This window comes from Aquila chrysaetos, chromosome 3 (assembly GCF_900496995.4).
Source record: "Aquila chrysaetos chrysaetos chromosome 3, bAquChr1.4, whole genome shotgun sequence".
NCBI classification, from domain to species: Eukaryota; Metazoa; Chordata; class Aves; order Accipitriformes; family Accipitridae; genus Aquila; species Aquila chrysaetos.
This window is the reverse complement of record NC_044006.1, coordinates 57,813,930-57,838,747: the sequence shown is the minus strand read 5'-3', so window position 1 is coordinate 57,838,747 and position 24,818 is coordinate 57,813,930. Positions and strand designations below refer to the sequence as shown.

Here is a 24,818-nt window from a genome sequence, read left to right as displayed (position 1 = left end):
TTGGGATAAAAACAGCGTGAGTATAAATCAGCAAGTCTTCCTCCCATCTTTTAGTTTGGAATTGAAATATGTAATATCCCTGAAGCAAACAAACAAGGAAAATTAAACCCTCAAATAGTTAAAACCAGGAATTATTTAAAAGTGAGCATTTGAACCAACCTAGTGGTCTTCTATGATGGAGTGACTGCATCAGTGGACAAGGGAAGAGCTATGGATGTCATCTACCTGGATTTCTGTAAGGCCTTTGACACTGTCCCTCACAACATCCTTCTCTTGAAATTGGAGAGATGCAGATTTGATGGGTGGACTGTCCGGTGGCTGAGGAATTGGTTGGGTGGTTGCATCCAGATGGTAGTGGTCAACGGCTAAATGTCCAGATGGAGATCGGTGACCAATGGTGTCCCTCAGGGGTCCATACTGGGACCAGCACTGTTTAAAATCTTCATCAATGACATAGTGAGATTGAGTGCACACTCAGCAAGTTTGCAGATGACACCAAGCTGAGTGGTGTGGTTGACATGCCTGAGGGATGGGATGCCATCCAGAAGGACCTGGAGAAGCTTGAGAAGTGGGGTCATGTGAACTTCATGAGGTTCAACAAGGCCAAGTGCAAGGTCTTGCACCTGGGTCAGGGTAATCACCACTATCAGAACAAACTGGGGGATTAATTGATCGAGAACAGCCCTGAAGAAAAGAGTTGGGGATACTGGTGGATGAAAAATTGGACATGAGCCAGCAACATGTGCTCGCAGCCCAGAAAGCCAACCATATCCTGGGCTGCATCAAAAGAAGTGTGGCCAGCAGGTCAAGGGACATGATTCTGCCCCTCTGCTCTGCTCTTGTGAGACCCCACCTGGAGTACTGCATCCAGTTCTGGGGTCCTCAGCACAGGAAAGACATGGACCTTTGGAGCGGGTCCAGAGAAGGGCCATAAAAATGATCAGAGGGATGGAACACCTCTCCTATGCGGAAAGGCTGAGAGAGGTGGAGTTCAGTCTGGAGAAGAGAAGGCTCCAGGGAGACCTTATTGTGGCCTTTCAGTACTTAAAGGGGGCTTATAAGAAAGATGGGGACAAACATTTTAGCAGAGCCTGTTGCAACAGGACAAGGGGTAATGGTTTTAAACTAAAAGAGGGTAGATTTAGACTAGATACAAGGAAGACATTTTTTACAACGATGGTGGTGAAACACTGGCACAGGTTGCCCAGAGAGGTGGTAGATGCCCCATCCCTGGTAACATTCAAGGTCAGGCTGGACAGGGCTCTGAGCAACCTGATCTAGTTGAAGATGTCCCTGCTCATTGCAGGGGGGGGTTGGACTAGATGACCTTTAAAGGTCCCTTCCAACCCAAACTATTCTATGATTTTGTGATTCTATGAATAAAAATTAAGCTGTGTAGATGGTTGTTTATGAATATAGGGACAGGGGTAAAAATATTTTCAGGCTCTCAAGGTAAAACTTCCTTTCTTGCACTGTACTAAGTGTTTTGAAACCTTGCACTGCAATGCCCAAGCTTGTTACCTCATCCATCAAAACAACGGTAACTTCAGTTCTATGCCTTCTTTGTAATTTCTTTGCACAAGAACTTCCAGAGCTTTTGAGGAGTGTATTTATAATATCTGCATTAAAAACTTCTAGGTTTCAAGATTTTTATTACTTTTTTTTAAGAACTTCATCAATTTGGTAAAATAAACTGAAGGGCTTAGACCAAAGCATGTCACAACAGGAGGTGTTCACTACGTGTTCGCTGCACAAATAAGCTAACGTATCTGCACTCTCAGCTGATGAGTATGTTTGGTCCTGATCTCATCTGTTGCCTTTCCCTGCTCTGTAATGGAATCTGCAACCTTCGTCATGATGTCAGCTATCAAATAAAAGATGAGGGAAAGGTAGATACCAAACAGTAAGCTATGTGTGGAGAAAGACCCTGTATTTCTCATTTGAATTTAATTATTTTCTTTTGTAAATCAGGGGGTTTATGTAGTCAGATAGTAAGATAATTATTTTTGTGCTTTTTTTGTAATTCTATATGGGTGGTGCTTTGCTCAGCCAATAAATATTTTAGATTACATAAGACTTATACTGCAGTATTTGATTCAACACAGTTTTTATGAAAATAGGTCTTGTCAGGTGGAACCTACAGAACAACAAACAAACAAAAAACCTAACCCTTTTCCTCTTCCTGATATTAAAGATTTCCAGACATAAACTCAGATTTGAAAGTTAACTAAACATATTTCCAATTTCTTTCCAAAGGATGGATAAACAAACAAGACATTTCAAGCTTGCCGAGAAGTTCAGAAGACGAATAATAGGCAACAATTTTTTATCGCAGTTACCATAAAGGCACTGTGGAAAACTGTCACTTCATATTTCAACTGTAAAATGTTTTCTTGAGAGCTGCAAGTGCCTAAAGATTTTCACTTCCCCGCTTTCCAACTAATCAGCATGGAATGGAAAACAACTTGTTTCCTTATTACCTGTTTAGATGGGAACAGTGATTATCATAATAAAAGATTAGAAGTATCAAGACTTAAATTGCATTATTGCTACTATTCCCAGACACATTTCTGATTTTTCACTTTGCTCAGAACACATTCCATAAAAATAAGCCATAACTTTTTCATTTGCACAGCTAGTGCTGTTGCTGGCATACCAGATAAAGCATTGAAGTGAAATGCATCTGTCCTGGTTTCAGCTGGGATAGAGTTAATTGTCTTCCTAGTAGCTGGTATGGTGCTATGTTTTGAGTTCAGTATGTGAAGAATGTTGATAACACTGATGTTTTCAGTTGTTGCTAGTAGTGTTTAGTCTAAAGTCAAGGATTTTTCAGCTTCTCATGCCCAGCCAGCAAGAAGGCTGGAGGGGCACAAGAAGTTGGAAGGGGACACAGCCAGGGCAGCTGACCCAAACTGGCCAACAGGGTATTCCATACCATGGGACGCCACATCTAGTATAGGAACTGGGGGGAGTGGGGGGGGGGGGGATCGCTGCTCGGGGACTAACTAGGTGTCAATCAGCGGGTGGTGAGCAATTGCACTGCGCATCATTTGTACATTCCAGTCCTTTCGTTATTGCTGTTGTCATTTTATTAGTGTTATCATCATCATTATTAGTTTCTTCTTTTCTGTTCTATTAAACCGTTCTTATCTCAACCCACGAGTTTTACTTCTTTTCCCGATTTTCTCCCCCATTCCACTGGGGGGGGGGGGGGAGTGAGTGAGCAGCTGCGTGGTGCTTAGCTGCTGGCTGGGGTTAAACCACGACGGTATCACAAATGGGATTCTTTCATCTTCTTAGCTCAGGATTGTTTTAAGAGTACAAGAAGCGTTGGGAGCTGTGCACACGCACATGGGCAGAATAACTCTTCCTAGAGTGCATGAAAGGTCCTGGCTCACCACTACACACAGAAAGTCCAGCACGGGAATTTGTGCAGCCTGTTGCAGGGCACTTTTCAAACTGGGGGTTTGCACTCCATGGGTCAATGTCATAAACTAGTATGACTTCAAACCAGATTATTCAATGCGTAGCCTGGAAAACAGACTCTTCAGGATAAAAGTGCATTTAAGCACGTAACATGAGCATGATCTTTTTGTGAAATGAGACTCCCAAAGCTGAATCTCTCTTCCTTTGCAGACCCAGGAAAGCCCCCAGCAGGGCTGCCTGGACAGCAGTGGCAGGAGCTGACCCTGAGTCTCTAGGCAGCCACTGCCAGAGGGTAGTGGAGCTTCTCTGAGTTGGGGCCATGCAAGGGACTATGAGTTTCAGTGCTCAGGCTTAAGCACCTCAACATCTAATGGGCCACCCTTCAGGGGTGACTTGCGTTCAGAGGACCCACGTTCACTTACCTCCTGTGCCTCAGGGGATTCTCTGATTATTGTGAGCCTCCTTGTGTAAAGGGCAGTGTCACGCATAATGAGTAGAGGAGCTTCATGGGCCTCAGAGACTTCACTGCTGAGCCCTGCTTAGACTCAGTCAGCTGCAGGTATTTCTTTAGATAAAGTGTTTGAGTCCTAGAGACCTTTTTAGTCTTAGATACTTAAGTGCAGTGTTTGGTGAAAAGGTACTTTTAATACTGCTCTCCTATTCTGCATAAGTTCCCTTGAAAACCTAAGAGAGTCAGCCAGCAAGACACCCTTGTGAATCTAGCCGTTAGGCTTTTGGGTGCCCTTGGCATAAGGCAGCCAGCTTTGAGGATTTAAAATTTGAATATAGATACCAACAGTGACAGCTGAATAAAACTATCATCTAAACTGTTTGCAACTCTTGCCCTCAGTCCTTCGGTACTCCAGTTCCCCATCTCCAGTGCTGGGATAATAGCACCACGCTAAGCCTGAGGGATGTTGCAAGGACTGGGAGATGCTTTTATCCTGTGTTAATGAAGTGAAGCATGAGACAAATTCAAACCTGAGTCTCCAGCATGCACAGATTGCAAGACTGTGCTCTTTGTCTGCTTATTTCTGAACTCACTAAAATAGCAGTATCACTTCACTGCTGAAATCTGAGACTTTCCTGAAGTTCACCTAAACAAACCCATCAATATCTACAGAATCTGAACATAAATCTTTTCAAAACTTTGTATAAAGATGGCTTTTAAAAATTCCTTGATCATTTAAGCATTATACTTCCATTCTATTTCAGTGCCAACTCTTTTAAAGTTCATGAACACAATTCATTTCTTGGGCAATTACTTCAAATATTTCCAAGGAAACTTACTATTCCAGTAATGCAAGCAAGTTGTACAAAGTGAACCTATAAAGTAACAGCAAAGTTGCCTTAAAGCTTCCAAAAACTTTCCTAGAAAATGACATCTCTAACATGCAAGGTATACCAAGTGCCTAGAGTATATAAACATTTTCAGAAGCATGAAAAGATGATATAAACATGCCTAACATTAATGAATTCTCCCAGTTTTTACATGCTGGGAAGTCAGAGATAATGAAGAGCAAATAATCCAAGTTTCAGCCACAGGTGACTGCTATGAGACAAATGCTAAGTGTTTCTGGCATTTTATAGACATAGATCCTTGTGTAACAGAAAGCTATGATACCATCTTAGCTTACTTATTTATAGTTAGTCTCTTTTACTTATGGAATGGTTTTACTTATGGGACAATTATGAAACATATATAGTTAAAAATAAAATTAGCTCCTAGGGGGATCCTCCATCTGCCGAAGTCAAAAGAAAATGATGTGCCTTCACTTAGTCATTATGAAACTGTATGACATACGTCATACTGGATTTCAGAGCAGATAGTTTGATGATCCCTTATGAAATCAGAAACTGATTTAAGCTTGTAGAGAGTGTCAGGAATAGAGGATTTTGCTCTGAACACCTACAAGAAGAACCTGCCTCTCCAAAGACTGCAGAGTTTACACAGCAGCTGGGCCTGAGTTACAGGTAGGAAACAATTCACTGTTGTAGAATAAATTATTTTCATTCCAACACAGATTGTCCACATGGGGGAGTGCAGTTATTCTGCAATGGCTCTGCTGGTCAATTTTCCTTGTATAGTTATAGGTTTTATACAAACTTTCTATTTTTCCAACAACTGTACTTTGTTGTGTGAATGATTCAATATATGGTTTAAATTTTATGCAAGGAAGAAAAATATATATAAGATACTGATCTTGGTAGTATTGTTGTTGTGGCTAAATGGGGTCATAACTTGTTGAGAAAAAAGGGTTGTAGAATTGGTATAGAGTTTTGTTTCCCCCTGGATACGTGTTTGCTTATTACGCACATGGAAGTCTGTTTGCTCTGGGACATCTTGCTTTAGAGTACCAAAGTGCTACTGTGGCTCCACAGGGGGAACATCACTGTCTCTTACAGCCATATCCGACCCTCATTGCACCCTAACAGTCTCCTCACTAGCAAACAGGCATTTTTGCTCTGCAGAAATCAGAGCACTAGATCAGTGGTTATTGCCACAATGCAAATCTGTCACTATGAAGTTCAAAGCCTTCTTCAGGCTTTTGCACCAAAGGCTAATTGCTTTCCCCACCCTGGGCTTTGCCTACAGCCAAGAGAGACAGCTTTTGGTTTCTCACCTCCTGGACCAGTGTGTCCAGTCAGCTTTGCAACACAGAAGCACTACTCAGGCATTACTCCTAAGCACCTGCTCCTGCTTCCTTCAAAAACCCCTGTGAACAGTCATTTGAAAGTGGACTGTAAATATTAATTTTCTTTGTACTCTAGGCACTTCTGAAATGTCTACATGAATACTCCATGTAATGCTTTGCCCTTGTTTTTCCAAGCAGATTTTATTCTGCTGCAGCAGAGCAATGTGTATCACAACAGGAGAGAAAAGTCTAGGTTGACTTACAAGGCTGGTGACTGAAGAGCAGTGACACACAGAAAAAGCCGGAGCACTATGATGAAAGAACTTACAACTTTCCATCCATTATGATTTTTAACCAGGACAGTGAGGTTTTCTTGTTGAGCAAGTGCTTCTTTATCACATGCAAAAATAACATTTTAACACAGTGAATTTATTTTTGAGGGGAGCAAAACCACAGTGTAGTACTGAAGTAAATGATTCTGAGTAGTCTTCTGTGATCCAGACATCTCCACTGAGAATGGAATAAGGCGCTTTTTTTTGTATCTCCCTAAAATGAATAAACATGCTGAGGAATAGAAGGTAAAAGAAGAGAGGCACTTGACTAGAAGGCAGGTGAGAGTATCCAGAACTGGTAGGGAGCAGAAAATTGTCAAAGCTGAGGCAGGAATGAGTCCTGATCACAATGACCCTGCACTGTAATGTACCCTAACTGAATAAATGCTCAGTCTTCACATGTTGGAAAGCAAATTGCCTCTTTTCACAAAATATGTATCCACTTATTATTTCAGATCTGTTTCTCTGTAGGACTGAATTAGTTGAAATAAGCTGCTCATTTCAGAAGCTGGAGAACAGTGGCCAAGAAAGGCAATGGGGCCTGAGACAGACGTTGTCACCAAAGCCATGTTTCAGGAGGAAATAACAATTTAAAAAATGAAGTGTAAAATCTAGTATAAGATTAAGATGTTCAGGGGACTGAACCATAGCCTCAGAGGTTTTCAAGACCCAGCTGAACAAAGTCATGACCAAACTGGTCTGATCTCACAGCTGGCCATGCTGTGAGTGGGAGGTTATACTAGATGACCTCTAGTGAATCCTTCCATTCTGAACTATATTATGATTCTACACACAATTCTCCATTTGCTTAAACCTGGCTGAATAGCACTTATCTTTATAGATGAAAATTGGATGGTATGACTGTTTTTAAACTACTGAAATTCCCATGTAGAGGCATAATCTTAGTTTGCTTTTTTGGATCCATCCCTTTTTTTAAGACATTGACTCCAGTTTCTGCTTTTGCTGCTAGTCAAACAATGTCCAAACACAGCCTGCATGATATGACAGTCTCACTACTGTCAGTAATGGACTAATTAACAGCAATAAAACTGTTCAATCTATCTGCTGCAGCTTGTTAAAGGCACAACCGTGCTGCAGCATGGAGCCAGCTGTTTTTTGGGGAACAGTGCAGGACTGCCTCACAGTAGGTTCATCTTTAATTGCAGTGTGATCTTCACAGGCAAAATGAAAAGCAAGATTTTTTTTCATGCAAAATTTAATTTAACAGAAATAGGTGTGTTGAGACTGTGTATCATTCAGCAGTAAATTACACCTTGCCAGTTGTGAAGGGGCAGCCACAAATTCACCTAAATATGTGGAAGGGAACACAGTGTGACTACGTGCCTGGTGTTGCTTCCTGCTAAAGGTGAAGGATAAAATTCTGTAGATCTCCACAGTGAATTTGTGCCTTAGTGAGCAAAACAGATTTTCCAGCAATTCCAGAACTCAGGAAACTCAGTTCTTCAGAAACTATAGAAAAACACAAAGGATCTCAAGGTTTGCCTGTTCTTCATAAGAGGTTGTAACTTTACCATATAATTGAGTTTATCCAAACAGAAATGAGAACTCTGGCCACAAAGCTACAGACCTTGCTCAAACCAAAGCCAACAGAAACTCAGTGCTACAACATTTATTAATGGAAGGAGAATCAAGCAATACTCAAAAGTAAGAAATTCGCTAAAGCAAGCAAGATCTCTTCATGCTTGCTTGGAACAATTTTCTACAAGTAACCTTACTCTTTAAGACGTTTGATATGTCTTCTGTGAAATGATTTAATTTAGCTGTAATTCTACTCAAGAGTTTTTTGCAAGAGAAACTGACAACGAAGTGACTTCTCAAATGACTTACTAAGGGAGTAGAAGCTTAAGAAAACATAATAAAAGTGACCTAAAGTTCCTAACACTGTACCATGTTCATCATCTGTTTATCAGTTCTTCAGAATGGTGTAAAATCATTTCACTGTTTTAGACTGCAGATAGCATTTTTTCCTTTCATTATGCATCAATTTTATACGTAACTTTTCTGAACCTAACCACTAGGGTTGAACAACACAATAACAAATATCCAGTATGATACTGCATTTTTTGTCATAGAACTGGTGTTAAATAAATTCTTGCTATGAAGGTCAGCAACTGAAGAACTTTTTAGAAAAGCTACAGCTGCAGTTTCCATTTTGCTGTCTGTGCTCCAGCTGCTCCACAGAGTCCAAATCACTCCTGCTACTGACTTGACTGTCCTCATCAGTGTGACAGTGAGAGGCTGAGGAGACCCAAAGTAACTGCTAAGTATAATGAGGGGTTAAAAAAGAAAAGACTCTGGGTCTTTGGATGTGTCAGTCTCACTACTGTTAAGAGAACAAGCACGTCTTTATAGTTACATTACCACCCTGCACCTCCATGTGGTTAAATTATTTTTTATGAAGCCAGGGATAGAGGGAGAAAATATGAATTTTATTATGATTTCTACTTCTTGTTCTCCTTTGAAAGGATTTTCAAGTGGGGTTAAGGAAATAGGAACAAGGGCTAAAGCCCCAAAACAACTGTTTTGACCATTCTTGCCCAATTTCTTTGCTGAAGTGAAATGGGACAATGATATGTTGCTAGTGATCGCAATTGAGGTGTATGTTCATGTGAATGCATGCATATAAGACCTAAATATAACAACCCCTAGTGTTGAATAACCTATGGGCAATGTTTTTGGATATCCTTTGAGCACAGCTGCATACCCATGCAAAAAAAAAGAAAAATCCGTTTCTTTACCTTTGGAGTTTACTGCACCAGCTGCAGTTGAAACCAATCTGGGCAGTGACACAGGGACCACAGCTGGCAAACTGGAGACAAGCTGAGACATAGATAAACAAACACAAATTATTACATTAGTCTCACAAATAATTCTCATAAAAAGCAAAAAAGGATACATCTTCTGATAATACATATTTAGGGACTCAACAGGTTCACACATGTGCAAAATAAGACACTAAAACCAGGCTATTACAATGCATTGCACAACCCTATGCACAGAGGTACATTTTATCTGTAGGACTCCATTTGTATTCCATTTGTAAATATATTCCCACTTCCACATCTGTTCATTCAGTTTCATTGCTAAATTTTTATCTTTTTGCTTAATATTAAGTATTTCCTTAAATCTCTTTCTTCCCTCACTCCAGTGTTCCTTGGTGTTGCTAACATTCAGACACAATGCAGATAATAAGGCTGGCAAGAAAGCGTGCAAGAACTATAATTGGATTAGAAAAAAGAAAAATAGCTGTTTCCATTTTTTCACAATAGTATAGCTGGCAGTTTAAACACAGAGGTTTCTAAACAATGTAGTTTTGCCTTGGACAAAAGAGGCAGATGAACTGCAAAATGTGTTTGGTGATATTCCCTTGGAATGTGATGCACAGTACACAGAAGAATTTGTGTTTGCCTTGTAAGCATGAAAACTGTTCTTTTTTTCTTGAGGAAACAAATTTAAAGGAAATATAATCATTCTTCTGAAAAAATGATTTGGCACAGATTTCATTCAAAATCTAGTGGGAGCTATATACCTATAAAGTAACTTGAGATACATGAGGATGCACTGGATAACACATCATCCATGGGGGAATAAATCTGATAGAGGATAAATTAATCTGTCCATGATTTCAAGTCCACAGATAAAACAAAATATTTAAAATTGCCTGTGTGTTGCTAGGTGGGGGGTCACTCCCAGATCTGGTTCCTGCCTGCATCATGTTTTACTTACTTGGAAGAGGTATCATTTCAACAGCTGAGAGATTGGTAATCTTTGACATCTGTAGCTCCACCCTGTGGTACTCATAAATTGTTCTTCTACGGACATCTACCAGGAAAGAAAAATAAAAATATTTTCACACTTTACTATTTTGCAGTCTGTAGATTGTGAAAAATGGCGGATGTAATGATTGCTCACTGTTCCTTAGGTGCACACATGGCACCAGTTTTTCTCAAGAATATATTTTTAACTTTAGACATCATGAAGGAACATGTAAAAGGTATAGATAGAGAATTTTTCACTTGAGAAACCATCAGAGCTGACAGAATAGGTACCTATTCCCCGTAAAGGATTATGAAAACGCTGAGTGTTCTCTCAAGCATCTTAGTCATTCATTTAGGCAGAAATTCTGGAGAGTATACTGTCAGACATTTTAGGGTATATTTCAGATGCTTGCTTTCCTAAGACATTTCTCAGCTTACAGACTTGAGAGAAATGCTTTATATGCTCACTTTGTCAGTTGTTGTCAAGATGTGCAAAGAAAACTGATTTCATTGCTTAATCAAATTTGTTAGCTACAAGCTAGCTTACATCTAAATGCACTAGAACATTTTTTTCATATTATGCCATTAAAGAAGACAAGTCTTCCTAAACAGCCAATGTTATGCATAATCTTTACCTAAGCTGACTGCACCTAAGTTTCTCAAAGCAGAAATTCAATATAGTCAATGCACCGTTCTTACGGGCTTTGAAGGCATGGATAAGTGTAAGACCCAAGCACAAGATAAGTGTGAAAAAAATCACATAATTGTTAGTTTCCAGATCTATATCCTATCATGTATTCTGAATATTCCAGATTTTAAGTGCATGGCTGTGATGAAGACTGGCAAGCTTGTACATTTGCAAATTAAAAAGTACAGCCTATTCTGCCAATCTGACACAATAATGATGATTTCCTGGTGTGCTGGATTCAGATTTATGTCCTTTTTGAAGGCCTGTTAAACTAATTGAAATCAATGCTAGATACAATCACTGACCCTGTGGAATCATGCCAGAGAAGAATAAAGGGTTACATACAAGGGATTAACAGGTTACTCTGGTCAATGGCTGGTCTGAGTCTACATGCAACAGAAGAAAAGGAATTGCAGACAGCCACAAACTCAATCTTAGGTGGTCTTCTGTGTTGCCAGCCCTGTATGGATCAGGGCACACCTTGTTGCTTGGTATAAAGGCTGTGTTTCTGCAGCTTGAAGTGGGATCATGTGGGCTCCCCAGCTGTTAAGCATAGCACCAGATCCGAAGTGGGTTTTGCAATCTCTTGTTAGGAGGGATGTTGTAAGCATTTTTCAGACAGAAAATGGAAGCTCAACTAAAATCAATCAAGCAATAAATACTAATTTTTAAGGGAAGAGAGAAAGTACACTAAGGTGTCCTGTGGCTAAGTTGCCTCTTGGCTCAAGCGGACGAGACTTTCTAAGAAAAGAGGGATGGCCAAGCTCTAAAAGCACAAGCACGGGAAACTCCCTTACACCACACAGAAAATAACCATCAGACTATTTGTGTCAGTTGGAATTAACAGGGTAATCTCTGAAGAGGGATGAGGAAGCAGAAGCAGAGCTGTGCTGGGTGGGATAACTCCTGCATCAGCCAGCATCACTGCAGGTGAAGGAGCTTCTCTGCCCTCTCTCACTGCATAAGCTCCCAGGCACAGGTAGGCAGTATCTGGCTTTCAGACAATAATATGTCTATTTAGTTCCAAATCAGCACCTTTGCCAAGAAGTTCCTCTTGCCATTTATTTGAAGCTGACTTTGCTATGGCGTTACCCTTTCAGATCACAGATTTCTCTTTTGGTATGAAATGCACCTAGAGTTGAGGTAGTTTTAGGTTTTAGCTGCAAAGTCACTCTGACTAGTTAAAAGACAGATATGGGCATGTGCCAAATATTTACCCCAATAAATGCCTTAGCCATGTCCTTCAAACACGCTGGACAGAAAGGGTTTTCAAGAAAAAGCTAATCTTGTGCTGGGGTGGGGAAAATATTTTGCCAGCAATGAGAGGTTTATGCTCCCAGGATGGTAAGTCCCATAAAAGCACCTGCCAAATCAGAGTGATCAGGAAATGTGTTTGAAATGAACTCCTGCCAATGCTGAAGGCTGTGATTTGTTTCCACGGAAATCTTTATCCTTCTGTCCAAAAAAATAAGCAAATGAATACATAAATTAAAATGGTAGGTGTCGGCACTTTAACTGAACTCCATTTCATCTCATCAGTAGTGGTACAGACTGGCATGCTATAATCCTGTTTACTCTGAACCTTTCCTAATAGACTCCTCATAGGGCTTACAAGAAGTAAGGAGCTTCTGGCTTTCCAAAAATCCAGTAAGAATCAGTGACTCAGGTCACAGGCACTGTTATCTTACCCAGTGCATGAAATTTCTAAAAAACAATGATTTTAAGAGAATTAAGTTTGTTATAAGAAAAAAAAATTCTAATAATGCCTAATTCAGCATGACTGTTGATCCCATTAAATCCCACTGCCTGGTAGACTCAGGTTTGATCTTTTCTTGTTCAGGAAGAAGACTGTGCCAACCACGGGTGGTGAGTTTGCATACGAGGGATCCATCTACTGTAAGAAACCTAAGCACAGAGAGGTATTTGCATAGTCACCTTCTAACAGCTTTGTATACACTTGCAGGCAGGTGGTTGGAAACACGAGCATCCAAATTTATCTGCCTGGCCAGGTTGTAAAAACATGCAGGTGTAGATTCCTTTGAAAGTCTGACTTGAAACATGCCATGCTTAGCTCCTCAAAATGTACTTTTTCCTTCCTATTTAGAATTCTGAGCCTGTACTCCCTTAACAAAACAGGCTAGAAAAGCTAAACTCAACAGGATAAACAGAAAAAATTAATACTCTCCCCAGACACTTTCCCCCTCAACCGCTCCACACACACTCCTGCTCCAACCCAAGACACATACTCCCTTTCACTCAGGTGGAACTTGTTCTTCTTTGTCTTATGCTGTCTATTTAGCTCTTTTACAAACAAGTGCAAAGGCAGAGTCACAAAGAACTTATGAGCCCATGTATTTCAGTATGCCCCTTAACTTGACACAAACTAGTGAAATAATTTGATGTAATAACAGACAAAAATTTAAGTGTCATGTGCAGGTATTTTGCTGAAAAGAGGCATTACATCAGGTCTAGCAGGGAAGGGAAGAAAGGAAAATGACTTTTTGCATGCATATATGCTTTTGAACTACCATTCCTGGTTCTGAATTTCAGAAAATATGTATATATTCTTCTCCTAGTCATGAAAATATTTTACTTTTCTGTAGGTCTGAGTATCTCAAACACCCTTTTTAACCGAATGATATAATATTTTTTTTCAATAACAGATTCTATTTTTTTACATTTGGTTTAATTTACAACACAGTCCAAATGGTTCTTTAGTTTGATTCTGTGGCATGTACATGTGCTGTCTTTGAATACAAGGACAAAGGTACAGTCCCAGCAGAAAAAGCTGAAGAAAACACCAGCTACTTGAGGTAAGTACATTTCTCAGTGACCTAGAGAAAGAATGTGGGGGGTCAGAAGGCCAATTGAAAGAATCCCTTCAAGGGATTAAGCAACGGATTGGTAAATTATAGATGTGCAAGATTCTGGTGCGACAAAACACTTCTATTTAGTTTTATCACATGTCTATGTAATTTTATCACAGTAGTTTTAAACTGAATAAGGGCATATAAATATTCTGTGAAACAGAACTGCCAGAGTTAACTAAATGTACTAGGTAGGGAGAGTGCTCTGGAGATGAGCAGTGCCAGAATAGCACTAGTGACTTCCTAACATAGCTGAAGGGTCAGTAGCTAGTAATAAACCATTCTAAATACATGTCCAACAGATGCACAATCTCCCTGGTACTTTTCCATCACATAATCACTTTTCCTAATACAGCATTCCTCAGCTAAAACCTGCAACCCAGTGAAATGTGAAAACATTGGAGAAGTCAGTGTGATTTTTTAAATTATATGTTCACACAAGTAAAAACCTTTGTCAGTGAAAGATTTCTAGGGAATTGAGATCAGCCATATACCCAGCAAAAACTGCTAAACAAGGCCATATGTATTCATACAGCTGCACTTTCATTTTTTAAGTTTCGCTGATAGAGAAAACACAAATGGTAAGAGGGTGCATTTGATTATGCAGAAGTCAATTTAAAGCAAACAATTTAAGAAACATATCCAGCTTACACTGCAAGCAATTTGTGAAAAATATAAGGGATACAGAAGGGTAGGGCACAGCTGCTGTACCATGCAGCCACTGGCTTTGCTTGACAGGGACGTTGTTTAACACCACTGGCTGAATAAAACCTTCATGTAAATATATATTTTGCCAGCCTGGTGTGTCCGATTGCCATCACCACAAAAGGTAAGGGAATCAGAATGTCAAAGCAATCTTTGTTCTTTCTTTTTAACAGCTTCATATTGCTAAACTTGTCAGTATTAACTAATTAATTCTCGAGGCACTGACACTGAGATCAAATGTGCCTGTAATCAAACGGCCACCAATTGCTGTTGGTCATTCACTATTACATATGTCTGAACCTAGATCAAAATTCAGATTCCCTAATTGTATTAATTTTGTCATTCTCTTAAAAGTTACTAAAAAAACATGCTTTACCCCCTTAAGCCACCATGCTTTACGCCCTTAAGCCACCATGCACCGAACTGCCTAATTCTGAGACTGGTCAATGGCCAGTTGAGGCTTTGGCTAAAACAAGAACACTTTAAAGTTTGATCACCTTGTACCCATCCCTGAAGTGCTGTTATGCCACCAAAGATTAGCAGCATGCCCATCTCTTTCCCTCTCTGCTCCTGAATTGGGCACCTAGTGCCAAGGAACACAGCTGCCTGGCTAAATCGTCTTGGGCCAGCAGACAAACACGCAGGGCTGGAGGAGCTGGCACTCCATGGAATTAGTTACACTAGTGGAAAGCAAGAATAAATACTGCATATTTAGGGTGATAACTTTGGGGCTTACTTTGCACAGAGGTAAATGACAACGTTACCGGTAAGGCAGCAGCAAATTAGACTTTGCGATTTCCTAGATGGTGTTGCACCTTTATACAATAGATGTCACAACAAAAACTGCTAGTCTTCTTTTACCCTTCAGGAAGGTAATGCTAAGGTTCTTTCAGGGGCCTCACTCCTGTAAACAAACTGGAGAGAAATCTTCAGCAAACAGTTATAACATGCAGAATTGTCACTTAATTATATGCTTGAGTTACGCTACATATTGAGTGGCACTAATTGCACTGAAACTGGAATATTACTAACACATAGCCCAGCTACAATTTCATTTGTGTACACAGTCTTGTTGAGTAATTTCAGTCTCATTAAATGTTGGGTTGTCAAGGTATGGATTTCTTAAAAGACCTGTACCTAATACAGTAGAGGCCAAGATCATGGCGAAGTATGTCTCATTGTGGAGAAAAACAGCCATTATCTGTAAGTGCAAGACTAGTAACTCACTGTGTAGACCCCTTGTATCTGGCACTCTCTCATTTTACCAGTGTATTTCATGCTGTCGTGGAAAACAAAACACAACCTGGGCAAGCTCACTGGTGGGCTTTTTCATTGCTGAAGTAAAATAGTGGGTTGGAGGAAATGCCTTTTCATTTCTTCTTCATGCACAATAAAAAGCTAATTGAAGACAAAAGGGAAGAGAGCACTGAAACAAAGGAGAGAAATGTAGTAACCCTGAAGGAAAGATGTAAGGGAAGAAAGATGGTAATGAAATTAGAGAGAGGTCTTGGGAGTCTGCAGAAGGGAAAGCAAAGGATACTGTAGGTGACTGAAAGAAGGACCAAGAACAGAATGCCAAGAATGGCTGAGAAAAAACAAGAAATAAAAGGGAAGAGGGAAGAGAAGGTGGGACAGGGACAACGTTCCTGACACAGTAAAGATGCTGAAAAAAAGGGAGGAGAGAAGACTTGCTGGAGGAATATATAAAGCTATCTCCCAGCTTTGTCTTCACCAGTCACGTGTTGTCTAACTGGAAGACATCTATTAAACATTCTTAGTGTCTTTGTTACAAAAGGAAAAATGGTTAATGTACAAGTGTTCAGCCTGTCTGAAGGAAAAGAAATCAGGGTGCTCCCTCTAACTTATTGAACAAATCAGAAGCAGGGGTGGTCCAGAGCCTGGCTCACTTCACTTGAATTACCTGGAAGAAGCAGAAACTTTTCCTCTGAAATTAATTGATGGACTTATTTTGCCATTTTGCTGCCATATAAGCCTCAGAATTTAGGGCTTTTCTTGTTAACCTTAGTGTCAAGCAAAAATTCGCTTCCCTTCACACATCACCATTCATTCCAAAGCACTTCTAGAGTATATACAGCCATATATATCTATACAAATATATAAAAAAAATATAAAATAGTGGCCAATCTGCATCAACATATTAGTACCACATATAGGCTCGAAAAGAAAGACATTGTCTTTATATAAGCAGTAGTAGCAGATCAAGAAAAAAAACCCATAGAAAACAGGCAGAAAGCCACCTGCCAAAAATATTCCATCCCTGTGCTCTAACTCTTAAAAGATAAGGTGAACAAATGTAGGTGCCTGTATTCTTTTAGGGACAGATAAAAGGGGTATTACTGCAAAGCCTTTATATGTAGGAGTATTTTAACAAAAATAGGTATGAAATGCTCAAGGTCCCCCATTTAAAAAAGTTCAGCAAATCCTTTCTTTTTGCTCTTGGTTCTTCAATAGGATCCTTTTCAGCACTCATTAAAATGCACTTTTGAAATGAAATGGCTGATCAAAAAGCATGTTTTTCTCTCCTCAGTATGAAATAGTTTTGCCTGGCTTTAGAACTCACCTTTCAGAAGTATTAAAAAAGTTATTACTAATGTTTTGGACAGTATGTCTGAAAAAATCTGATAAATAGTTAGTTCTAAATCTTCCAAAATTAGTTCAATAAAACTAGGACTATTATACTGAAATTTTAGAATGCTGAGCATACAGAGTGCACCGAAGACACTCAGCATTTATGAAAATTGAGAGGATTTTTTTGTTCAGTTAGGCTTGTGTTGCACTTAATGTCTCTTTCAAATGCAAGATATGTACAAAAATAACTGACAAAACTCAAACATGGAGCAGTAGAGTTGGGGTTTTTTTTAGTTTGATTTGGGTTTGTTTTTTTTTTTTATAACTAACCATGAACATACAGGGAAACTGGGTTCTGTCGATGGAAAAGTCTTTGCTAAAGTGGTAAGCAAGAACTAATAGCTATCCTGTCTTTGCTAAAGTGGTAAACAGGAACTAGTAGTTATACTATCTTTGCCTTCTTTTGGGACAAACACCAATTTATATTCTTCTGTTGTCTTAAGGAGCTAACAAATAAAGTAAAACAATTCTATCATATCACTTTTACAGCAATTGACTAGAGCCATGGTTGATTTAACATCTCTGAAAAACAAGAATGCAAGAACATGCATATTTTAAGAGCATCTGACAGTGGGTCTCTATGGGCCAACATTATTTACCAGTTCTGTCAGGGTGCTATTACGTTGCCTGTACATACTAATATAAACCTGTTTCATTGAAAGCACAATTTAGCTTCAGGAAAATCTACTGCGAATTGATGGTTCCCTTGATTAATACTAGCTCTAGTGGAAGCTGGAAACTAGCAAAAATAATTATGAATTACCACCATCCACAGAACTAGTCGTTAAGGAGAAAAGCAGTGCGTTACACACATTAATACAGAAATAGTGCTATCAACAGTTGCTGCAGTGGCACATTTTAGACTACCCACCTTCTATTCTTCTTATCTCCCACTCCTTAATGTAACTTAATGAACAGAGTAAGTTTAAGATGAAACACTAGACAGATTTTCTGCTAATTACAGTCACTTCACTTAGAAAGTGTCATGACAAAAAGGTTTACAGAAATACTAAAACCAGAAGACTAGTAAGTAACTGTGTATTCATCAAAACCAATGTTACTTAGTGGTAGTAGTGGTCTGAAATACTGTTACAGAAAGAAACATTTGAACTAAAATAAAGACTCACGTATACTATATATATTACATACAAAATATGTACATCTAAAATAAGTCCTTTAGTGTTGTTTGATGACAGAGGCTTGATGCCAAAAGGTCTGCATACTGCTTGCATCTCTTACATTAAATTTCTGTGTGACTATTCTCATAAACCATTTGCACAAGTCAATCAACCTGATTTCCACCTGAATCCATTTTAGGAGCTCTTACAAGCTGAAGACTCACAGAAATATTCAGATCATTCACTTACAAACATCACTCAAATTGCTGAAATCGGTTGCCTGGATTAATTTGTTCCTAAGCACTCAAAAGCAATCCATGTGACCACAGGCACGTCACAACTATCTATCATACTTCAGAAACAAATTTCTTCCAAGACCTGATCTTTTAAGTGAAATCTGGGCATGCCAACCTCCTTCACACTACTCTGAGTTCACAACAAGCAACAGATGGTGCTGAAATTTTTCATCTTCCCCATGGCAGGTCATACAAGACATAGGATTTATGCTCCCTCATATCAAAGACTGTTTAAATGTGATGAGGGGATAGGATGAGCTGAGAGGCAAAGGTACTTTAGTGTCAGCCCCATCTGCAGGCTGCCTTAAAGATGGGCCGGGTCAGGACAGTCCTTATGAGCTTTATCTGTGCCACACCTCTGTCAGGGTTCACTTCACAAGAATGTGCCTGGACTCAGCCCTCGGAGGCTGGTTCAAGAGCAACTCCTTCCATCTACACCCTCCTATTAAGGGATCATCAAAAATTGAACTTAGTAAATTTGCTCTAAATGTGTAAATAAACCCAGCAGACTTGGAAAGTGAGCGTACTCTCTAATGGCTAAGCAACCTCAAAGGGTTCTGCACAGTATGTTAAAACAAAGCATTGAGGAAATTACACTTGACTTCAGTCAAGTCATATAAAGTATAATTAAAGCCAGAGAAAATTAAGTGTCACCTGCATTACTGTTGCCATGACTATGTGAGCCCAAGATGTTATTTAATAACTACATCTCCTCTTCTTTTCTCTCGCTAAAATGTATATATGAATTTGAAGTTCAGAATGTAAAATATCAAGAACTTCCAGCTTGGGTATTTTTCTCTTTCTGGATACAGAAGATTTTTCTGAACAGGTTGCTTCTTTCCTACTATGGATATAGAGACATATTCCAGATAAAGTATCTTATGGAATACCAAATTGTGCTGGTTGACAGTTTAATTTCACATTATTTGGCTGGCCATATAGTTTTATTTACTTAATTTATCAGCTCAAAAGAAACAATGACAGAGAAAGCCACACTGGGAATTATCAAGCAAATAAAATTACACTTGAATTAACAAGCTGAAATTAGCTAAGTGATTTGTTGTGCAGCTAATCATCCTTGATGAAATCAGCTTATACTTGTTTCTCAGCCTCCAAACCATTAGCACCACTACATTTCTACATACTGGGAATTTGCTGGATCCTGTGCACAACCACAAATGCATCTGAGAGTCCCACTTTCACTGGGTGGTTCGTCGAACTTATCTGTGTCACAGCAACAGGAATCTGGAATACAAAACAGGAAGATATGCATGAACTATCAAAGTAAAAAAATTCAGACTAAAAATAACAGCACTGCCAGAACGAACATTTAACCAGTGTAAATTAAAAGTCCTAAGTAAGTATTTTATACAATACAGCATAAGATGACTAATGATTTATTAAAGATTGAAATTACTGGTTTTAGTTTTTATTTTATCCTAGTTTGCTTTGCTTCTTATATAACAATATTCACATCAACACTTAGAGGTGGAACAATTGTTAATGATGAAACAGAAAAGGGCAGTAATTTTCAGTAATTTATTTCCCCCAGTTGAAGAAAAAGTGGGATGTGCTAGTATCAGACAAGGAGGAGGAAGCAATACCTCTTTTCTACTATTGAACACATGAACTGTGAAAGTTCAGCTTGAGATGAACATTTTAAAAGCTTATGGCTCAGTTAACTTGCACTGAAAACTGTTTGAAGAGCTACCTGAAGGGAGCTCTGGCCCAAGGATATTCATGTTTAATGTGTCTTGGACTAGCAGGAAAATTATCAGTGTCACAGAAAATGTGGAAAATGCCACATGCTCACTTGCCAATATCTAGAGGAAGAAATAAAAAGACTTCGATAGCCATAGACCAGTCCAGCTTTACATAACAGAGATATTGATGCTGGGCAACAGGGTTGTATGAAAATAGATGCCAAGTTCGATTTCATTCTTTGGGCAAGATTGCAGCTTTGGCTGATACTTGTGTAGATAATAGCTTTAGAATTTTGTGAGGTGTTTGACTTAGTGACATGTAGCGTTTATACAATATTAATATAGTTAACTAGACTGACTGATCACAAACAGCAGCCACACTAAAGCAGCAGCTCAGACTGACAGTGCGTCTTTACAGTGTATCTTTCTTCTCCAGTCATCAGACCTAGTATTCAAAAGTTGGAAGGGAAGGAAACATGAATTTACTGTCTAGCAGTTCTGCAGCTGACACTGGTACAGTAAAAATAATGAAAGGCCTGGATCAATTAGCAAAGTTAGACCTTGCAAAAATTGCAAAGTTATAACTCAGAAAAAAAAAAAGCACAAGGTAGGGGTTTGGGGACCATGCTCTAAATCAGCAGTTCTGGAAGGGATCTCAGTATTGTAGTGGATGAACAACTCCGGCTGTCAGAAAGGACATGGCAGCAAGAAAACTTAATTGATGTAATATTTGGTTACACAAACAGTGAAATACAGCCTAGGAATGGGGTGGCCATTTTACTTGTACCTGCACATTAGATCATTAATGAAATGTTACACATACTTTGGGGGGATCTATTTCTTACAAAGATGCTGAAAACTTAAGAGAAGGAAGATTAAGAGAGTCATAAAAATATTTTGAAAACTTCTGCAGGTCTCAAATGCCATTAAAAGAAGGGTTAAAGAGCTGTCCTGGTTTTGGCTGGGATAGAGTTAATTGTCTTCCTAGTAGCTGGTATAGTGTTATGTCTTGGGTTCAGTATGAGAATAATGTTGATAACACACTGATGTTTTCAGTTGTTTCTAAGTAGTGTTTAGACTAAGTCAAGGATTCTCCAGCTTCTCATGCCCAGCCAGCGAGAAGGCTGGAGGGGCACAAGAAGTTGGGAGGGGACACAGCCAGGGCACCTGACGCAAACTGACCAAAGGAGTATTCCATACCATGTGATGTCATGCCCAGTATATAAACTGGGGGGAGTTGGCCTGGGGCGATCGCTGCTTGGGAGCTAACTTGGCATCGGTCAGCAAGTGGCGAGCAATTGCATTGTGCATCACTTGTTTTGTATATTCCAATCCTTTTATTGTTATTGCCATTTTATTATTGTTACTATTATCATTATTAGTTTCTTCCTTTCTGTTGTTATCTCAACCCACGAGTTTTACGTTTTTCCTTCTGATTCTCTCTCCTATCCCACTGGGTGGGGGGGAAGTGAGTGAGTGGCTGTGTGGTGCTCAGTTGCTGTCTGGGGTTAAACCACGACAAGAGCTCTGCTTGGCTTCTCAAAGGGAAAATGGAAAGCTGGCTAGATTACCATAAACAAGTACTGCCATGGGGAGAAATTACTCAGGGGCTAAAGAGTTTTTTCATCTGGCACAAAAAGATATAACCAGAAGCTGGAAGCTGCAGACCTTCAAAGTAGAATAAGCCCCATGTTTCTATGATTGAGTGTTATTAACCACTGGGATAAACTACCAAGGGAAATTATGATTCTCTACTCATTGCTGCTTTCAAATCACAGTTGGATATCTTATTTTTCTAAGTTGGCCTTCAGTTAACCAAAATTACTAGGCTAAAGACAGATGAAACTGGGTCAAATGTAAGAAACTGAGATACAAGGTGCTAGCTCAGCTAATCTTATAGTCTGCTCTGGCTTTACCTGTGTAAAACTACCAAAATTATACTGTTGGTCAGTATTTTTCACATAGCAGAAAAATGCCAAACTAAAAAGCTGGTTACACATCCAGTGAATGAGGATTCAGTGTTCTCTACATGTCAATTAATGGCATGACTTCTGATATTTGAGCATCAGTAGTTGTTCTTCTCCTTGTTCCCAAAATATCATTTAGCTGTGCTTTTTCCTGATTACACTGGTAGCTGTCTAGGAAAAGTTAAATTTGAGAATATTAACAGAAAAAGTGAGTTCTGGTGAATTAAACAGTGTCATAAATTTCCATTTCTTTTACTTGATTTAGTGACTGGTTTAGCTGATTTATTTAGGGGTTCTTGCAGACATGATCTGCTTTGGTATAACAAAAGGAATGATGTTACACTAACATGAAAAACAGAAGTGGCCTGCAAATACTGCTAGTAATACATCAATTTAAATCTGGCTTATATCAGCTTAGCTCTGATGCAGTTATTGGAGAATATGACATAAGAAGGCTAAAAGACATATTTTCAAAGTCTTCAAAATAAAAGACTCAATGAGTTCAGAAATAAGCCTATAAACATTCTCCAGCATGAAAGTATAAACAAAATAAGGGAATTATTCACAGTCTCGGAATACTGTAGAGAAAAGCTTATATTAACTACCAAAGAAACAGTCTTAAAAGATTTTGAGGAGGATACTCCAGAGAAGCTATTGGTAACCAAGTTAGAAAAAGCACTGATGAGAAGGATGCAATGACTATTTCTCTTTGAAGTTAGAAACACAGCAGATGAAGAAAGGAATGAGTTTTATGGACACAAAATGTAGTTGGAATTGACATTATGAGTAGGTGTGTGACCAACAAAATATTCTGGCAAAATTGGCAGCTCAAGGCACAAATTGTGCCTGATACATGAAAAGAATTATACTCATTTTTACATGTGAGTGCAAACCAGGAGAAGTTGCACTCGGGTCTCCTTGAATAAGCCCCCTTAATGTTAAGTCTAGTGCCTTAGCACACATTTTTTCTGAATTTGTGAATAATTGAACAATTTGCATATTTCCCTCAAAAATTATGACAACAGCAAACTAACTTGTCTTTTTTTTTCAGGAAAGAGTGATGGGTTCTTGCAGTACAAATGCCACAAGCGGTTTGTTGTTTGGTTTTTTTTATAAATTTATTTTCATTACAACTTGGTTCAGAGCTTGAAAGTTGCTTTCAGTTTCACTATCTAATAAAATTATGAATGACCCAGTGATATTTGGTACTAAAATAGGATGCAGTAGCCAAGTTGAACAGAAAATACAAACAAAATCTTCAGGAGAAATTAGAAAATTTTGAAGCAGAAATATCTCAGTAGATTTTGCCAAAATCCCTGCAGGTGTCCACACTCTTGTGCTGGATATTCTAGCAAGAGTGAAGAACTTGCGGAATCATTTTCTAAAACAAATAAAAAAGTTGTAGTAGGGTCCAGTCTAACAGAAGAAGCAGCCAAAAATTTGGATATATGTTTTGGAAACAAGGTTTAGAAACAAGTGTTTGTGTAAGGTGAGGAAAACATAAATTAAGTTAGTATAGCCAGCTCTTCAAACTGAGGTACAGCCTGTGTCAAACAATTAGTAATACGGACAGAAATGCAGTCAAAGTAGAAGGGAATCCATGACCCAGGAAACTTCTTTTATTCTCTTGGAAAAACTACAGCGTTATTAAACCTGTATTTACAAAAACATATGTTTATTTTTAAAGCGTGGAACAGAAATAATTTTACAGAACTGAATACTTCATTCACTTGGTGATGAGTGTACTGAGTGCGATTATATAGTGAAATATTTGAATGAGATGTCAAGATAAAATGAGCTTTTACCATATGGTGGCCTGTTAGGAAATGTGCCCTTTTGACAGAAGGCTTGTAGTAAAAGACAAAATAATTTATTGAAAATTACAGCAAAACATAGGTAGCAAACAGATAGCTGATGTTCCAAATTCCTCACCTGAATGGCAAGATATGTCATGACAGGCTGACATGTTAAACAGTTGAACAGTAAGCTAGGAATGTGCAAGTGGTTGCTAATGTGTGGCAGGGGTTTTATGGCATTATGTTCAGAGGATGGATTTTAACTAGAATCATTCCAAAGTGTGTGTTAGCTCTACCATAGACAATATGAACTCTTGTGTTGTACACGTCACCAGTTTATGAATAAGCTTCCCAAATGCACACTAGTGCTGGGGCCATTGACGTCTGTATTTTGGATTATATACTTCAACAACAGGGAGAAAAATATTTAGAATTCACGGTGAATTCTATTCATCATTGCGATCAGTAATCTAGACAGTATTTTCCATCAGAGTTCTCAGATTTTATTCTTTTCAACGTTGAGGACATGTCAGAATCTTACCCTTCAAACAAGAATAAAATAGTGGCCTCTGACCTTATTCTGAAGGAGGTTGTAAGCAGGGTGCAATTACTGCCCCACTTCAAAACTGAGTCAAAGAAAAGAGCCAGAGTATGCTGCAAAATAATAACACAATAGTACTTATATAGGATTTTCATTGCCAGTTTCCTAAATAGTTATTAATTAATCTACAGGCCAAACCTCATGAAACTTATTCGGGACTTTTAAGTTGCATAAACTGATCACCTCATAAAATCAAAGATCCTGTTTCCATGTTAATATTTTTGATAAGAATAGCAGAGGCAAAGAAGTGCCAGG

General features: G+C 38.9%; 1 protein-coding gene across 1 annotated transcript in view; it reads right to left on the bottom strand.

Moving 5' to 3' along the window:
• Positions 1–24,818, bottom strand: part of PLXDC2 (plexin domain containing 2) — a 282,907-nt gene that overhangs the window by 51,422 nt on the left and 206,667 nt on the right. Inside the window, exons 7-9 of the mRNA XM_030009614.2 lie at positions 19,642–19,741; positions 10,142–10,237; positions 9,154–9,235 (exon numbers count right to left, since the gene is read on the bottom strand). Of these exons, the coding sequence (XP_029865474.1) occupies positions 9,154–9,235; positions 10,142–10,237; positions 19,642–19,741 (278 nt within the window). The remainder of the gene's footprint in view (positions 1–9,153; positions 9,236–10,141; positions 10,238–19,641; positions 19,742–24,818) is intronic.